The sequence below is a fragment of the Dromiciops gliroides genome, chromosome 2 (assembly GCF_019393635.1).
Source record: "Dromiciops gliroides isolate mDroGli1 chromosome 2, mDroGli1.pri, whole genome shotgun sequence".
NCBI classification, from domain to species: Eukaryota; Metazoa; Chordata; class Mammalia; order Microbiotheria; family Microbiotheriidae; genus Dromiciops; species Dromiciops gliroides.
Genome location: NC_057862.1, coordinates 503191626 through 503206594, shown reverse-complemented (window position 1 = coordinate 503206594; position 14969 = coordinate 503191626). Strand labels below are relative to the sequence as shown.

General features: G+C 38.0%; 1 protein-coding gene across 8 annotated transcripts in view; it reads right to left on the bottom strand.

Moving 5' to 3' along the window:
- Nucleotides 1-14969, bottom strand: part of MYT1L (myelin transcription factor 1 like) — a 730598-nt gene that overhangs the window by 3720 nt on the left and 711909 nt on the right. For 4 of the 8 annotated variants that reach the window (XM_043981893.1, XM_043981887.1, XM_043981890.1 and 1 more), the window contains one exon: nt 9251-9354. In XM_043981893.1, the coding sequence (XP_043837828.1) occupies nt 9251-9354 (104 nt within the window). Of the gene's footprint in view, nt 1-9244; nt 9355-14969 lie in introns of all 8 variants that reach the window. The other 4 variants (XM_043981885.1, XM_043981892.1, XM_043981889.1 and 1 more) reach the window with 1 other exon arrangement.

Genomic DNA, 14969 nt, shown 5'->3' with positions numbered 1-14969 from the left:
TATTTCTTTCTTTTTTTAATTTTTATTTTTTTTAGTGAGGCAATTGGGGTTAAGTGACTTGCCCTGGGTCACATAGCTAGTAAATGTTAAGTGTCTGAGGCCAGATTTGAACTCAGGTACTCCTGACTCCAGGGCCGGTGCTCTATCCACTGTGCCACCTAGCTGCCCCAAGTATGTTATATTTTAAGTATGGGTTTAACAAAATCAGTTAGCAAATCATCTACATGTTTGACTGGCTAACTACTATTATATTTACACCTCCAGGTCTTGAATTTAAATTTACAATGGAATACTAAAATTGCTAATTTAATTCTTTTGGATTTCCTGGGTTCTTAGAAAAATGCTAAATAAATATTAGGGGTCTTCTTTTCACTAACAAATGTTTTTAGAATCTTTCATGGCTTACCAACATTCTTTCTATGCCTAACTCTCTTACAGAAGTGTAATACAGAGTGAAATAAGCACATTTATATTGTGATAACTCTAATACCTGCTCTTATTTGTGCCAAGCTCCTACATGATCTTAGTCTACCCTCAGATACTTTAGCTTTGTGAAATGAACACTTCCATCTTGGCCCAACTCTCTACAAATGTTATGCAATGGTCTCTGAGCTCCCAACTATTGCACATTGGTTCTCCTACCAAACACTGTTATCTCAGTACCCTGAGGCATCCTATCCCCTGGACATTAACATTATTTTAATAGGATTGTTTAAGTGGTATTTATAAAGTTCCTACTAATCCATATGATATGTATAATGCTTATACTACTTGGATTTGTTGGAGCTACCATATTTTCTAGGAGATTTTGACTACAAAACTGAAGTGATCAATCAGATCCCCTGACATGCTGGGAACTCCTGAGCTCGTAATAGCCAAGTGAACCAGACCAGGTGCCTTGCTAACCTGGTTCTGTACCCTGCTGAACAATCAGAAGGCTCAACAACTTTAATCACACAAAACTCATCAATCCTGTATTGTGGTTGGTGGACTTGGAGAATACTTATGTAAACCCAGGAATTCTAGACCTTGTGCTTTTCACACTTAAAAACCCAATCCCTGCCATGTGTGAGCAAGCCTTCCTTCTTAGGAAGGAGAACTTCTGCTTGCAAGCTGTTTCCCTCACTTAGAAATTAAATCATTACTTATTTGATTCCTGACTCATCTGTCCCTCGCTCTGTTCTGGCCATACATAAGTTAGAGGCCCACCTTGTCTAGTTGACAGGAACTTAGAAAAAATAGATTTAATTCTGGAAGGGACCTTTGACATCATCCACTACAACCTCTAATTTTTTTCAAAATCAAACAGATAATAAACATAAGACTAAGGGTGTTGTGGAAATTTATTTTGATTTGGGGACCCTGCCTTTGGACTGAGATTAAAAAGCCTTAGGCCCTCAGGGTCTTTTCTGTGTGGGAGGGGCTGGTGCCCCTCTCCCTCTGCTTCAGCTGAGCCAGAAAGCCCCATGGGCTGTACAAGACGCCAGGTCAGACAGCTGGGAGGAGGGAACCCCAGCTCCCTCCACCCTGAGTGGATCTATCCGAGAGATCCTGGGCTTGTCCAGGCCGGGGCTCTGGTGTAGCCTGTGCTGAGGCATGTGATACTCGAGCGTCCCCCCCAGGCCCAGCCACAGCCCTGGCTGGCGGATTAGCTTGGGGGTGCAAAAAGCCCCGAGATTTGAGTGGAGAGCAGAAAGATATTTATAGACATGGGAGTTAGAAGGCAAGAGGTGGGCAGATGAGAAGGAACAGGAACAGAGAAAGGGGGGGACTGACAAGATTAGGAGAATAGAGAGGCCAAAGGACAAGACTGACAGAGCAGACAGACAGAACAGGAGGCAGCGGAGAGAACAGAAGTGGTCAGCACAGGGTACAGGTTAGAGAAAGTGAAAATTAAGAGAACAGAAGGACACTGGAGCACTAGGAAAACAGAAGGAGAGGTCAGTGAGAAAGAAACACAGGGGCTCAGCGGTGGCAGTAAGGAGAGGAAAGTTAGAAGCAGGGGGATTTACAAAGTGAAAGGGGCATGAAGTTAGAAAGTAGCTGAGCAGGGGAAGTGGAACATACCCTAAAGCAAGAGGCAGCTACAATCCTTATTGTATTAAAAAAGTTCCAGTCGCAAAAGGTGGAAAGACACCGCAGGAACGCAGTCAGGTTGTACATTTTATTTCCCTGAATTCATAATTTTAAATTGTATCTCATAAATAAACTCTGCTTTGATTATTTAGTTAAGAGGCTTCTTAATCCTTTGCTTATCAATTTTGGTAGTGGAGCAGTGTTGTGGAACTTTATAAACGGCCCACGTTAAATTAATAGCAGTCAGATAGCCAGTCAGTCAAAAGTCCCCAGATTAGTTCTCCAGTCAGATTAATCCCCCCAAATTAGGCAAGTTAGCCAAAATATTTCCCCAGTGTAAAGCCAGCACCTTTGACTACAAATCCATTATTCTTTGTATTAGACCCCATCTGCTAGGAAAACAGCAAATAAAATACTAATAGAGTGGAAAAACAGAGTAATATTGTGGAAAGGTCACAAGATTTTGAGTCAAAAGATCTTATTTTGAAAGCTGAATCTTTCACTAATTTCTTGTGTGATCCCAAGAAAACCACTTAGCATTTCTACGTCTATATTCCTTAGTCTGTATCATTCCCTTCTAGTTCTTAGGATCTATATTTTATATTCCTTAGTCTTGAAAATGTATGATGCACCAACTTTTGGTCATTGTAGTGTATGTTTGCTACTCCCTATTTGTCCTTTCTGTATCTGACCCATTTTCTTTTTTCTTTTTTCTTTTCTTTTGGTGAGGCAATTGGGGTTAAATGACTTGCCCAGGGTCACACAACTAGTAAGTGTTAAGTGTCTGAGGCCGGATTTGAACTCAGGTCCTTCTGACTCCAGGGCTGGTGCTCTATCCACTGTGTCACCTAGCTGCCCCTCCCATTTTCTTCTTATTTCCCTGTTTTTCCTCTTGAGCCCTCCATGTGTTCCTCTATTCTCTTTTCTTTCTTCTTTTTTTCATCTTTTCCTTCTGACTTCCTTTACCCCTGTACTAGAGCTTCCATTTTCTTATTGCTTTGGTTTTTCTTTTAATCCCATTCTATTTTTGCACCTCATTTAATCCTAATCTCCTCTGACACTTACAAACAAAATCCTATTCAAGGCCACTAGTCTGGTTAGAAACCACAAATTGCTCTTTATCCCTATTCTTCAGAATCTGTGTTTCCTAAATTCAGTCTGTTGCATTTTAAAATCATCCTCACTTTGAAATAACACCATCAGTAACAGTATACTATCTGTTTGTGATTTAGTCCTGAATGCCACCAGTTTTCTTCTAAAGACCACTGCCATCTTTATCTTGAATATTTGTTTCAGGGACTTCATAAAATACAAAGATATCTTCCAATTTACCAAACCCAAACCCTCCCCAAGCAGCTACCCCCTGGCTGTTCTTTCTGTTATGAAGTTTGGGAACTATTCAATTCATTCGTAGAATAGAGACCTTTAAAAAAAAGGTCAATTGTGTTTGCATAAATTGGCACCATCAGTACCAGTTAGACAGTGGGAGTCTAACTCAGACACCTCAACAAGTGAATTGTTCATGGTTGCAATACTCTTTCCACATATTCAAATCCTAACACTCTTTCCAGCCACTCCATAGGTCCCTTTTTCATCCCAAAGTCATCCTTGACTGGATCTCTTATTGTCCTGATCTCTTAAGAACGTAGTCCCAAACACACAATTTTGATTACGTACTGTGTTATGTTTCATCAGAAAGAACACTAGGCTTGTACTCACATTCCAGGTTCAACCATAACTAGTTGGTTGAGCTTTGGCAATTCATCTAATTTTCCTGAACCTCAGTTTTCTTATCTTGAAAACATGGGTAATGATTATGATTGTATTATCTACTATAGAGAATTGTTTGGGGAGAACCTTTTAAAACCTTAAAGCACTACATACACATGATGTAGTTGATCTATTTTGGTTTAGACCTAGGTTTTCATTTATGTAGAAAAATCCTAATGTGGAAACTCCCATCTCCAATGCAGAACAGCACCTTACATGTATCTCATAGTCTTGGAGAATTGTTTGGGAACCCCAGGAAATTAAGTAACTTGCCCATGGTTACACGGGGGGAAGGGAAGTAGACAAACATTTACACAGTTTCTACTACGTGCCAAGTGCTAAGTGATTATTATAAGAGTAAAGTCTTGAACCTAGGTCTTCTTGACTCCAAGCCTGGCCCTTAATCTACTACCCATTCTGTTATTATTCTGAGGAATGATTACTCTTTGTTCCTCCATAGAGTTGGATATGGACTGTATTTTGAACTTCTTTTGTGTACCCAGAGGTGCCTAGGATAGTGCTGGGAATAGAATACTAAATTCCATACATAACTTCAGCCCTTACTCAGGTTGACAAGTACTTATGGATTAATTGCCTTTATGCAACATAAGAAAAATAGCTGACATCTGTAGTGCTTAACATATATTAGCTAATTTCCTCCTTATAATGACCTTTTTGAAGTAGGTACTCTTATCTCCATTTGACAGATGAGGAAGCTGATGCTCCCAGAGAGGTTAAGTGACTTGCTCAGAGTCACACAGCTAAGTAAGCAGCACCTAACCAGCATCAGGATCCAGTCTTCCTGATACCCAGTCTAGCACATGATCTACTTGACCTCATAGTCTCTCCAAAATTTGGGTGGGTTGTGAAGAACAGGTGGTTGAGAGGACCCTACCAAGAGTTAATGAACATTCAATTGAAAGCTTGGTATTTTTTTCTTCTTCAACTATAATGCTTTTCCATAAAAAAAAACAAAACCAAAAAACATAAAATAAAACCTCTGGGGACTAGTTTTATCTCTTACCTTCATTCTATTTTGAGGAAATCTGTTCAAGGATTCCATTCTTGCAGAAATTCCCCACATCTTTCTTAGTGATGGTAACAATTAAAATTAAGACAAATTGAGGCACAAAGTTCTGAGCACAAGCAATTCATCAGTAAAGTACAAATCTGCCAATAGGATCTCAGTTTCCCCAGCAAAGCTAAGATTACCATGAATGAGGGGAGGCAGCTCTTTTCTTTAGTTTGGGGGAGAAAAGAAAATAGAAAGGCTCGTATCATAGATGGAAGAAAATGTGATTGGAATGAGGGTTAGCAACTTCCTTTCTTCCTGTGACTAAGAAATGTTCATTGTTCCAGTCCAGCTGCATCTGCAAGGACAGAGATAGCAAACTAGACTACTTTGGATAATAAACCAGACATCCTTGAAGGAGAGCTTGGTGGTATGAAGATACTAGACCAGACTCCCTGGTTTCCACTCAGATCCTTCAAGGGTAACAGATTTCCTTGACACAAAAATAGAACAGTGATTAACAGGAGGATTGTATCTGTAAATTTAACTCATTATAAGCCAGCTCCATTTCTGAATTAAATTCAGAGACAAAGAATCATAACTCAGGCAGTTACAGGACAAAATCATTTAACTGTAAAAAGGATCAATTAAAGAAGAAATGATACAGGGGGCAGCTAGGTGGCACAGTGGATAAAAGCACTGGCCCTGGATTCAGGAGGATCTGAGTTCAAACCTGGCCTCAGATACTTGACACTTACTAGCTGTGTGACCCTGGGCGAGTCACTTAACCCTCACTGCCCCAGAAAAAAAAAGAAGAAATGATACAGAATCAATGATTATTTCAGTGGTATGCCAAAGATCTCAAGGAGTTTGCTTATAGTTTTCCTCAGATATGCCTTCCTATTACTGTTTGCTGCAGTTGTATATGGATTCCTTGAGGCTACAGTACAGGGATATCTAGGTGGTACAGTAGATAGATCACATAACTTGGAGTCAGGAAGACCTGAGTTAAAATTCTGTCTCAGCCACTCACTAGCTGTGTGACCCTGGGAAAGTCATTTAACCTTTGTTTGCCCCAGTTTCCTCATTTATAAAATTGGGCTAATGATAGCATCTACTTCACAAGGTGTGGGGATCAAATGCAATAACACACGTAAAGTGATTTATACCTGTTATTAACTACATCTCTAATAATGCCATAGTAGCTCTCAGGGTTCCATCTGTTGACTCTACTAGTGGAACAGAAATGTATAGTTAGAACAAAAATACACTGGCAGCTAGCTCCAGGCTGTGATGGAAGAGCTTGTAAATGAAAAGAATTTTGATTTTCATGGTTTACAAATATCCCAATCTTCTACGGCAAAATAGCCCATGAAGCACAAGATGATATCCAGAACAGATGTTTGAAAATGCAGAATCTACAGTGATTTCTTTAACACACCTGGCTGTAATCTAGTCCTTGATCTTTGGCTTCCTTCAAACCATAATACTAAAACCTCAACCTTTTATTTCTCCCACATAAACATGACTTCTTAGAAATGGTTAGTGAACAAAACCAATCTGTAATTTCATAAAAGATGGTTTTGAGAAGAAATCAGTAAAACCCTTAAGAAGAATATCTTAAGCTGTCATAGATTTTAAGTTGGAGAGGAACCTGGAGGTCATTTAGTAATTTTACGCGATAAGGAATCTGAAATCCCTTCAAAAAGGAAAGTAGCACAGCTGGGCTTGGGCTGAATCCCCTGACTATACATCCACCCCACCACCAAGTACTAGTACTAATGTCCATCAATTCACTGACCAATATCAGAGAATAAACAGAGAAATAAGGGTGGAACCCAGAGTAAACAGTATGAATCTATAAACCTGAAAGGTAAGATGAAAATTGAAAGGCATCAGTTGTTGTGTTTTAATCACTGACTGGTCAACCTGACAAAACAAATTTGTAAGAAACAGGAATGTGATTCTTGGAAAAAAAATCAGACTAGGATTTTTCCTGATTGATGAGTTTTGTACACAGGTTCAAAAAGTTTGATCACAGTCAGTCAACTATCATTTATCAAGCACCTACTATGTACCAGGAACTCTGCTAAGCACTGAGATTGCAAAGAACAGCAAAAGACAGTCTGTGCACTCATGAGAACATCAGCCAAAATAGAGGCAGCCTGGATATCTCTTATCCATGTGTTTGATGCAGCCTGACCTTGAATCACTATGCCTGAAGTGATGAATTAATTAAAAATTGTCTTTCTTTTTAATGATGGTTGTATAAGTCCTTGTGTATTCTTACCTGGCCTTGTGCAAAGAGTTATTTGTACCAGAGCTGGGTTATGTAGTGTTTTGCAATGGGTCCCAGCTTTGTGTTACAGCCTCACTTTAAAAGTGTTAGCTTCCTTCCCAAAGCCAAATGAAGGATGTATGAGAGAAAACCCTATTCCAGGGTTATTTGAGGAGCCTTATTTAGATCAGACCATCCACAAGACAAGTCAGTAAGTATGAATAAACATTAACCCTTAAAATTCATTTTTGATATCAGATGAAAATAGGTGCTCATCCCAAGCAACTATCTTCCTCAGATGCCAAAAAATACAAAAGGAGCTGGTAGAGGACAAACACCAAAGACAGAATTGATTCCTAAATTCTAATAACAGGACATGCAAAGGAATATGGCTAACTCTTATGCTGTTTTAGCAATCCATGTAATCTCATGAAATAGTAAATAAATACCTTGTGAAGAAATTGTATTCAAAGATATGTTAGGCTTAATATTCATTTTTGCTAAGGTGAAACTACTAACAGAATATTTAAGGGTTTGGGGGAGAGGGAGAAGGGTATGTTTAATAGCAGCTGTCCTCAAGCATCTGAAGGATTATTATGTGCAAAAAGGATTAGATTTGTTCAGTTTGGCCTTGAAGGACAAAACTATTAGTCATAAGCAAAAGTTGAAAAGATGTAAACACAAAGCAAACCTAACAATTATAGATATCTATATATGGAATGGACAGCCCCGGGGGGGAGTGGGTTTCACTTTATTGGGGACTCTTGACAAAGTATTGGTCAGACTGGGTCACCTCTGAGGTCCTTTCTAGGTTTGATATTATGTGATACCATGAAATACTATAAAATAAGAGTTAAATGAACACTGTTTTTCTAACAGGGTGTTGTAGAAAATTACAAAGGTACTACAAAGTGAGATTGGAAGAACTAGTTTATTTAACCAGACCTCATTTGGGTAGAAATACTTTTAAATGATTGGGGAGTTTGTTGGGTTGCTACATCTCATAAAACTTAGTTTTACAGACATACCTATGTCATCAAATCTGATTACTGGCCAAAGCAAAGAGTCTCAGAAATAACACCCAAAGTATAAGGAATTGTTAAGAAAATCCCCAACTCGTTTCAGAGCTTCCTTCTATCTGGGAAGGAGTTCAAAGCATACAGAGCAATACTTAAGAATGGTGGTAGCAGGGTTATCCCAATAACTTCTAAACAGGTAGATGCAGTAGCTGGCCTCAATTTATTGCTCCGAATCTGCACTCAAAACCTGAGTCTTGTGCAACAGATTCCAGGAAGTCCCTGGGAAATGTCAGTCAGTAGAACATCAGTGCCCAGTGTGTATAGAAAGACAAGAGTCTTTTAGCCTACTCTTTGGAGTGCATTAACATTTTTCTAGATCCATTTTCATCCAGGTGAACCTCCATCCAAGAATATTCTACAGTACCATCTATTTATTGGAAAGTATGTTCTCTTTGGGTGAGACTGCTGGGTCTGAGGCTGGGATTTGGGGGATAACTGGTAGTGTACATTTTGCTGTTTTCTTACCTGAGTTACCAAAATGAAGTGGGTTTCTTTGCCAATAATTATATTTTATCTTAGACTATCCATTAGGTCATATCCAGCCCCAGAGCTCTGTCAGTGTCCCTTTCAACGCCACATCATGGTGCATCTCTCTATGAGGAATTCTGGGCAATCATATGTCACCTTGAGAGTGTGAGAGTCAACTAAGGCACTTCCATACTGGTCAAACTTTGATGAGCAAGTAGGTCTCAACAAGATTGTTACCCTGAGGTGATAATGGTGGATATTCTAATCAGTATTTAACATATAACAATGTCCTAAAGTAGGAGGAAAGGAAAAAAATTGGGAATCTTCTGGAAATGACTTCACAAATGAGTTTTCTTTGAAAAAAAAGATGACCATTGGGTTATATCAAACTTCATTATAAAAAAAAATTTAAAGCAAGCTCAATCTCAAAAAAAAAAGTAAATAAAAAGATGAAGAATTATTTTTTAAAGCAATAAATATTTATCTTTCCACAAACTCAGTGATCTCTGTATGTCTCTGGAGAATTAAGAGATGAGACTTAAATTTAGGGCTTCGAAAAACTGTTACCTGAGTTCTGAGCTTAATCATGTCAGCTTCCATCTGGGAATTGGATTCATTTAACTCCTTGATTTCTTCATCTAACTGTTTGATTTCTTCATCATTTTCTATACCTGTTGTGATTAAAAAACAAAACCAAAGAAGAACAATAAATATTTTATCATCCCATGATCTGAATTACAGGAATTAAAAAAAAACTGTCAGATTTTTTTCCCCTTTTTTCATAAATGAAATGTAATTCCTTGAGTTCTACATAAAATTCTAACAGACCTTGTGAATTCTTGACCTTTTGCTTTACTACTTTTATTTTTCTCATGAAAACTTTTTCAAGTACAAAGATTAATTCATGAAATCTTATAAAAACAAATGTTGAAAACGATCTCTACATGTAAATGGAAAATAATAAAATACTTTTATTATACAAAAAATGAATTCATTTGGGGAGGTGTATGAAACACAATGCACTCAAAGATAAGATCTCTGATAAGAAAAGCAAATCAGACTTAAGGCTCTTCCTCCAGACCAGCAGAATTCACCTATTGCCTAGCATTCTATATTGATTGTTGCACATCTGTGAAATGGAGGTACTTTATTTCATGTTCCCTATGGTCACTTATAGCTCTTAATCTATAATACTCTACTATGAATATAAAAATTAAACAATGCAACATATGCATGTATTTTGGAGAACAATAATTAGCATAGTGATTCTGCTTAAATGGCAAGATTCTTGCTACTTCTAATGAGTAAGAAAGCTCCAGGGCTTCTGTTTCCTCTCCTTTCAGATGAAGGGGATGGATTAGATGATATTAAGGTCCCTTTTACATTGAAATCTATGATCCTATGATCTAGAGAAGAGCAATGAAAGAAGAAAGAAGCTGTCATGGGGTGCAGAGCACCCCAGAATTTCTCTGGGGCACATCAAGGAATCTTCTCCTTGAGAAACTAAACCAGAGGACAGATAGCCTAGAGAGATAAATTGAACCAAATTGGACTGAGCTAGCCTCAGATTCCTACCCTACATTCTGGTCTCCCTTACCCTGGGGAGATAAACTTGGGTGTGGCTGCGGCCTTTGCGTCCTGAAGAGAGATCTGTAGCCACCCCTCACCCAATTCCTCCAGTCACTACCAGTGGGGGATGGTCCTCCACTCCTCACCCAATTCCCCCAGCTACCACCAGTGGGGGATGGTCCTCCCTCACTAGAGGAACTTTTCACAGGCAGATGGTCCACCCTCATCAGTCCTCTATAAAAGTACCTTCCAGTCTCCTGTTCGAGGAAATTTGGTACCTCTGAGCCATGTGCTTTGTGCCTGTCTCCCCATGAAAAGTTCAAGGATTTCTTTCATGGTTTCCCTCCCCCACCCTTCCCTTCCCTTGCTATCATCTTATTCCAACTACTTTTGTGTGCAAGAGGGTGTAATTCTTTAAAGAGGAATTCCTAAGAACCCCAACCCCTAACCATACCTGTACCCCATTTCCCCCCCATTACAATTAGCTCAGGAGACCATAGAAGTTTGAAGGGACTTTAGAGGCCACTGAATCCAACACCTTCATTTAAACAAAACAAAACTACAAAGAAACCAAAGCAGAGTTGAAATGACTTGGTCCCAGGTCACACAGTTATATTTAGTATCTAGGAAGGGGTTTGAACCCAGATCATAAAGACTGAGCCCAGTGCCTCATCCACTATGTAGATATGTATACCATGAACATAACGATTGTTCAACTAAATGTAGTTCGCTAAGTGAGCCATGTACTTTGTATGTAAAGAATTCTGCAAACCTTAAAGTGCTATATAAATATGAGCCATTATGAGTCTGGCTACCTGTGTGCCTCATTCTTATAGCACCAATGTTTTGATAACATTTAAAAATATTTTAAATTCTTGCTAGATAAACAATATTCAGAAGAACAAAAAGACCATTTCAGTTCAAAATTAGGCAATGTTGGACTGTTAAAAATCACTCACTGTTTACTTTTGACATTGTTACATGTGAAACCTGAATCATTGCAAACCCTAAACTTGAATTTCCTTTGATTTAGAAACTTAGCAACACACACACACACACACACACACACACGCACACGAAATGGGAAGAGAATGAGTATTTATTAAGTACCTAGTATATATATGCCAGGCACTGTGCTAAGTGCTGTACAATTATTATTTCATTTGATCCCAGCTAAATATCCACTTTCCTCATGAAGTCTTTCTTGATCCCCCTTAATACTATTGCCTTCTGTCGTCTGTCGGTTATCTCCAATTTATCCTATAATTATCTTGTTTAGACATAGTTTTTTTTTCCTGTTGTCTTCTTCACTTCCTCCTTGAAAGCAGGGACTATCTTTCACTTTTCTTTGTATCCTTTGTAGCACATTAGTAGGCACATAATAAATGTTTACTCACTGACTGAGGTAGTGAAATATCATGATACAGTGAATAGACTTGGTTTTGGAGCACCACTGACCTAGGTTCAAACCCCACCTATAACATACTATTTGTATGATTCTGGTCAAGTCATTTAACCCTTTAGTGATTCCAGCAACTCTCTAAGCTCAAAAATTATAGAACAGTTGCTGATCTGCATAAATAGAAATTTGCTCTCTGAGAATTCCCTACAGAAATTGAAGTCATAAGACCCCAAAATAAATGAAGTAAAGTTATCAAAGTTACACAAGATTACTCAAAATGGCATCCGCTGGAATTCCCCCATTATAGGAACTAGAAGTCATATATCTAAAGGTCAGGGGACATATGAAGATCTGAGTTTATGCTTACATAATTACTTAGATCTGATTGCATTAGGAGAAATTGATTATGAATGAGTGAATCATATGCATTTATACACATAAGCATATGGCATTGGAAAATTCAGAGAGTTACTATGGGAAATGTAGTAGGGGTAAAGGTGTGTGTGTGTGTGTGTGTGTGTGTGTGTGTGTGTGTGAATCAGTATTCATCTGATAGGATGGACTTGGAAATTTTTCCAACCTACTCATCTGGATGCTATCAATCTCTTGCTATCCATTCATAATGAGAATGACCTAACTACTTTTGCCATTAATTCCATCCACTCCAGACTTCTCTGGAGCCTTATTTTATTAAACAACTCTTTTTTTTTCTTGCATCATTACTCTTTCCCTCTCCATTGGCGCTTTTCCTTCTGCTCAGAGACAACTCAGATGATGATTAATGATATCTATATGAAACTTTAAGGTTTGCAGTACACTTTAGTATATTATCTCATGGGATCATCACAAAAGCCCTGTGAGTTATATGTTATTATTAAATGCCTGTTTACAGGGGCAGCTAGGTGGCGCAGTGGATAGAGCACCGGCCCTGGATTCAGGAGGAACTGAGTTCAAGTCTGGCCTCAGACACTTAACACTTACTACTAGCTGTGTGACTCTGGGCAAGTCACTTAACCCCAATTGCCTCACCAAAAAAAAAAAAAAGGAATGTAAATGCCTGTTTACAGAATTTGGGGCTTAAAGAGGTTAAGCCCAGGTTCACATAGTACAGTCTGAGTCAAGATTCTAACTCAAGTGTTCCTAACTCCAGGTCTAGCACTCTACTGTACTATCTTTTCCCCAAAATAGGTCTCCCACACTTGTTTGCAACTTCTACTCATTACTCATAGTTTTGCCTTCTGGGGATGTCAAGAAGTCTAATCCCTCTTTTGAATTGTAACCCTTCAAATATATGAGGACAGTAATTATGGTCCTTGTAAGTCTCTTCTTCTCTAGGCTAAACAGCTCAAATTCCTCAGATAACATGTATCCATGCATCCACAGATTAAAATGAATTAATTATAATTATATAGATATCAAAGAGCCAAAAGGACTACAGTACCTTTGGTAGATAATTTATGGAACATTTATGGAAAGACATGGACATGAATCACATAGGATGAGAAAGGATGGCTAGATGTATTAATACCAATGAGTTCACAGAATCATACTGAAATATGTTGAAATGTTAAAAGTTATGTCTATAATTGTATATTTGGATCAGATTCTCATTTTACATAAATGGTTCCAAGTCTTTAGGAAAACTTATGAAGTTACATCAGATGAGACTATATTTCATAAGTGTGAACAAAGCTTCAAAGACCTATTAAGGTACTTGGATACTTTGACCTTCAAGCTATCACCAAATAACTCCTAATAAGTCTTATTTTTTATCATGTAAATGTGGGTAGTACACCCAACAGAATTAACTGTCTAAAACAATAGATATTAGGGAATAAAAATGTGTAGGGAAAAAATATTGAACTGAGCAAACCAGAGAGGATTTATATTGTTTTACCAATGCTACAAGCTATATGAGCTTAGATATATAATTTCATTTTCCTGAGTATTAGTTCTGTCAACTGTGAAATGAGGGGTCTGAGACTTGGGATGACTTATACATGTAGTATCATTCTTGGAAGGTATAATTTATTTGCATTGAATAGGAAAGTAAAAAGGAGAAATGCCAATATATCTTAAGAAACAAAAATCATGTGCAATCATTGTAAAATATTTCCATATTAGTCATTTTGTATAAGAAAACTCAAACAAAAACAAACAAAAAAGAAAGTGAAAAATAGCATGCTTCAGTCTGTATTCAGACTCCATAGTACTTTCTCTGGAGGTGGACAGCATTTTTCCTCATGAGTCCTTTGGGATTGCCTTAGAGCTTTGCATTGCTGAGAATAGCTAAGTTATTCACAGTTGTTCATCTTACAACATTGCTATTGCTGTTGCTGTGTACAATGTTCTCCTGGTTCTGCTCACTTCACTTTGCATTAGTTCATGTATCATGTAAATCTTTCTAGGTTTTTCTGAATTCATCCTGCTTCCCATTTCTTATATCACAATAATATTCCATTATAATCATGTACCACAACTTGTTCAGCCATTCCCCAACTGATGGGCATCCCCTCAATTTCTAATTCGTTGCTACTACAAAAGGTTGCTATTAATATTTTTTGTACACATGGATCCTTTTCCCTTTTATTTGATCTCCCTGGGATGTAGACTTAATAGTGGTATTGCTGGGCCAAAAGGCATACACATTTTTATAGCCTTTTGGCCATAGTTCCAAATTACTCTCCAGAATGTTTGGATCAGTTCACAACTCCACCAACAGTACATTAGTGTCCCGGTTTTCCCACAAAAATTTATCATTTTCTTTTTTTGTCATATTATCCAATCTGATGTGTGAGGTAGTACCTCAGAGTTGTTTTATTTTGCATTTCTCTAATCAATAATGATTTAGAGTATTATTCATATGACTATAGGTAGCTTTGATTTCTTCTGAAAACTCCTTGTTCATATCTGATGACTATTTATCAATTTGAGAATAACTTGTATTTTTATAAATTTGACTCATTTTTCCACATATTTGAGAAATTAGGTCTTTATCAGAAATACCTGTTGTATCTGAGGTACCACCTGACACCTATCAGATTGGCTAAAATGACAAAAAAGGAAAATGATAAATGTTGGAGAAGCTGTGGGAAAATTGGAACACTAATCCATTGTTGGTGGAGCTGTGAACTGATCCAACCATTCTGGAGAGCAATTTGGAATTATGCCCAAAGGCCAATAAAGCTGTGCATACCCTTTGACCCAGCAATACCACTTTTGGGTCTTTTTCCCAAAGAAATCATGGGAAGGGGAAATGGACCCACATGTACAAAAATATTTATAGTTGCTCTTTACGCGGTGGCAAGGAATTGG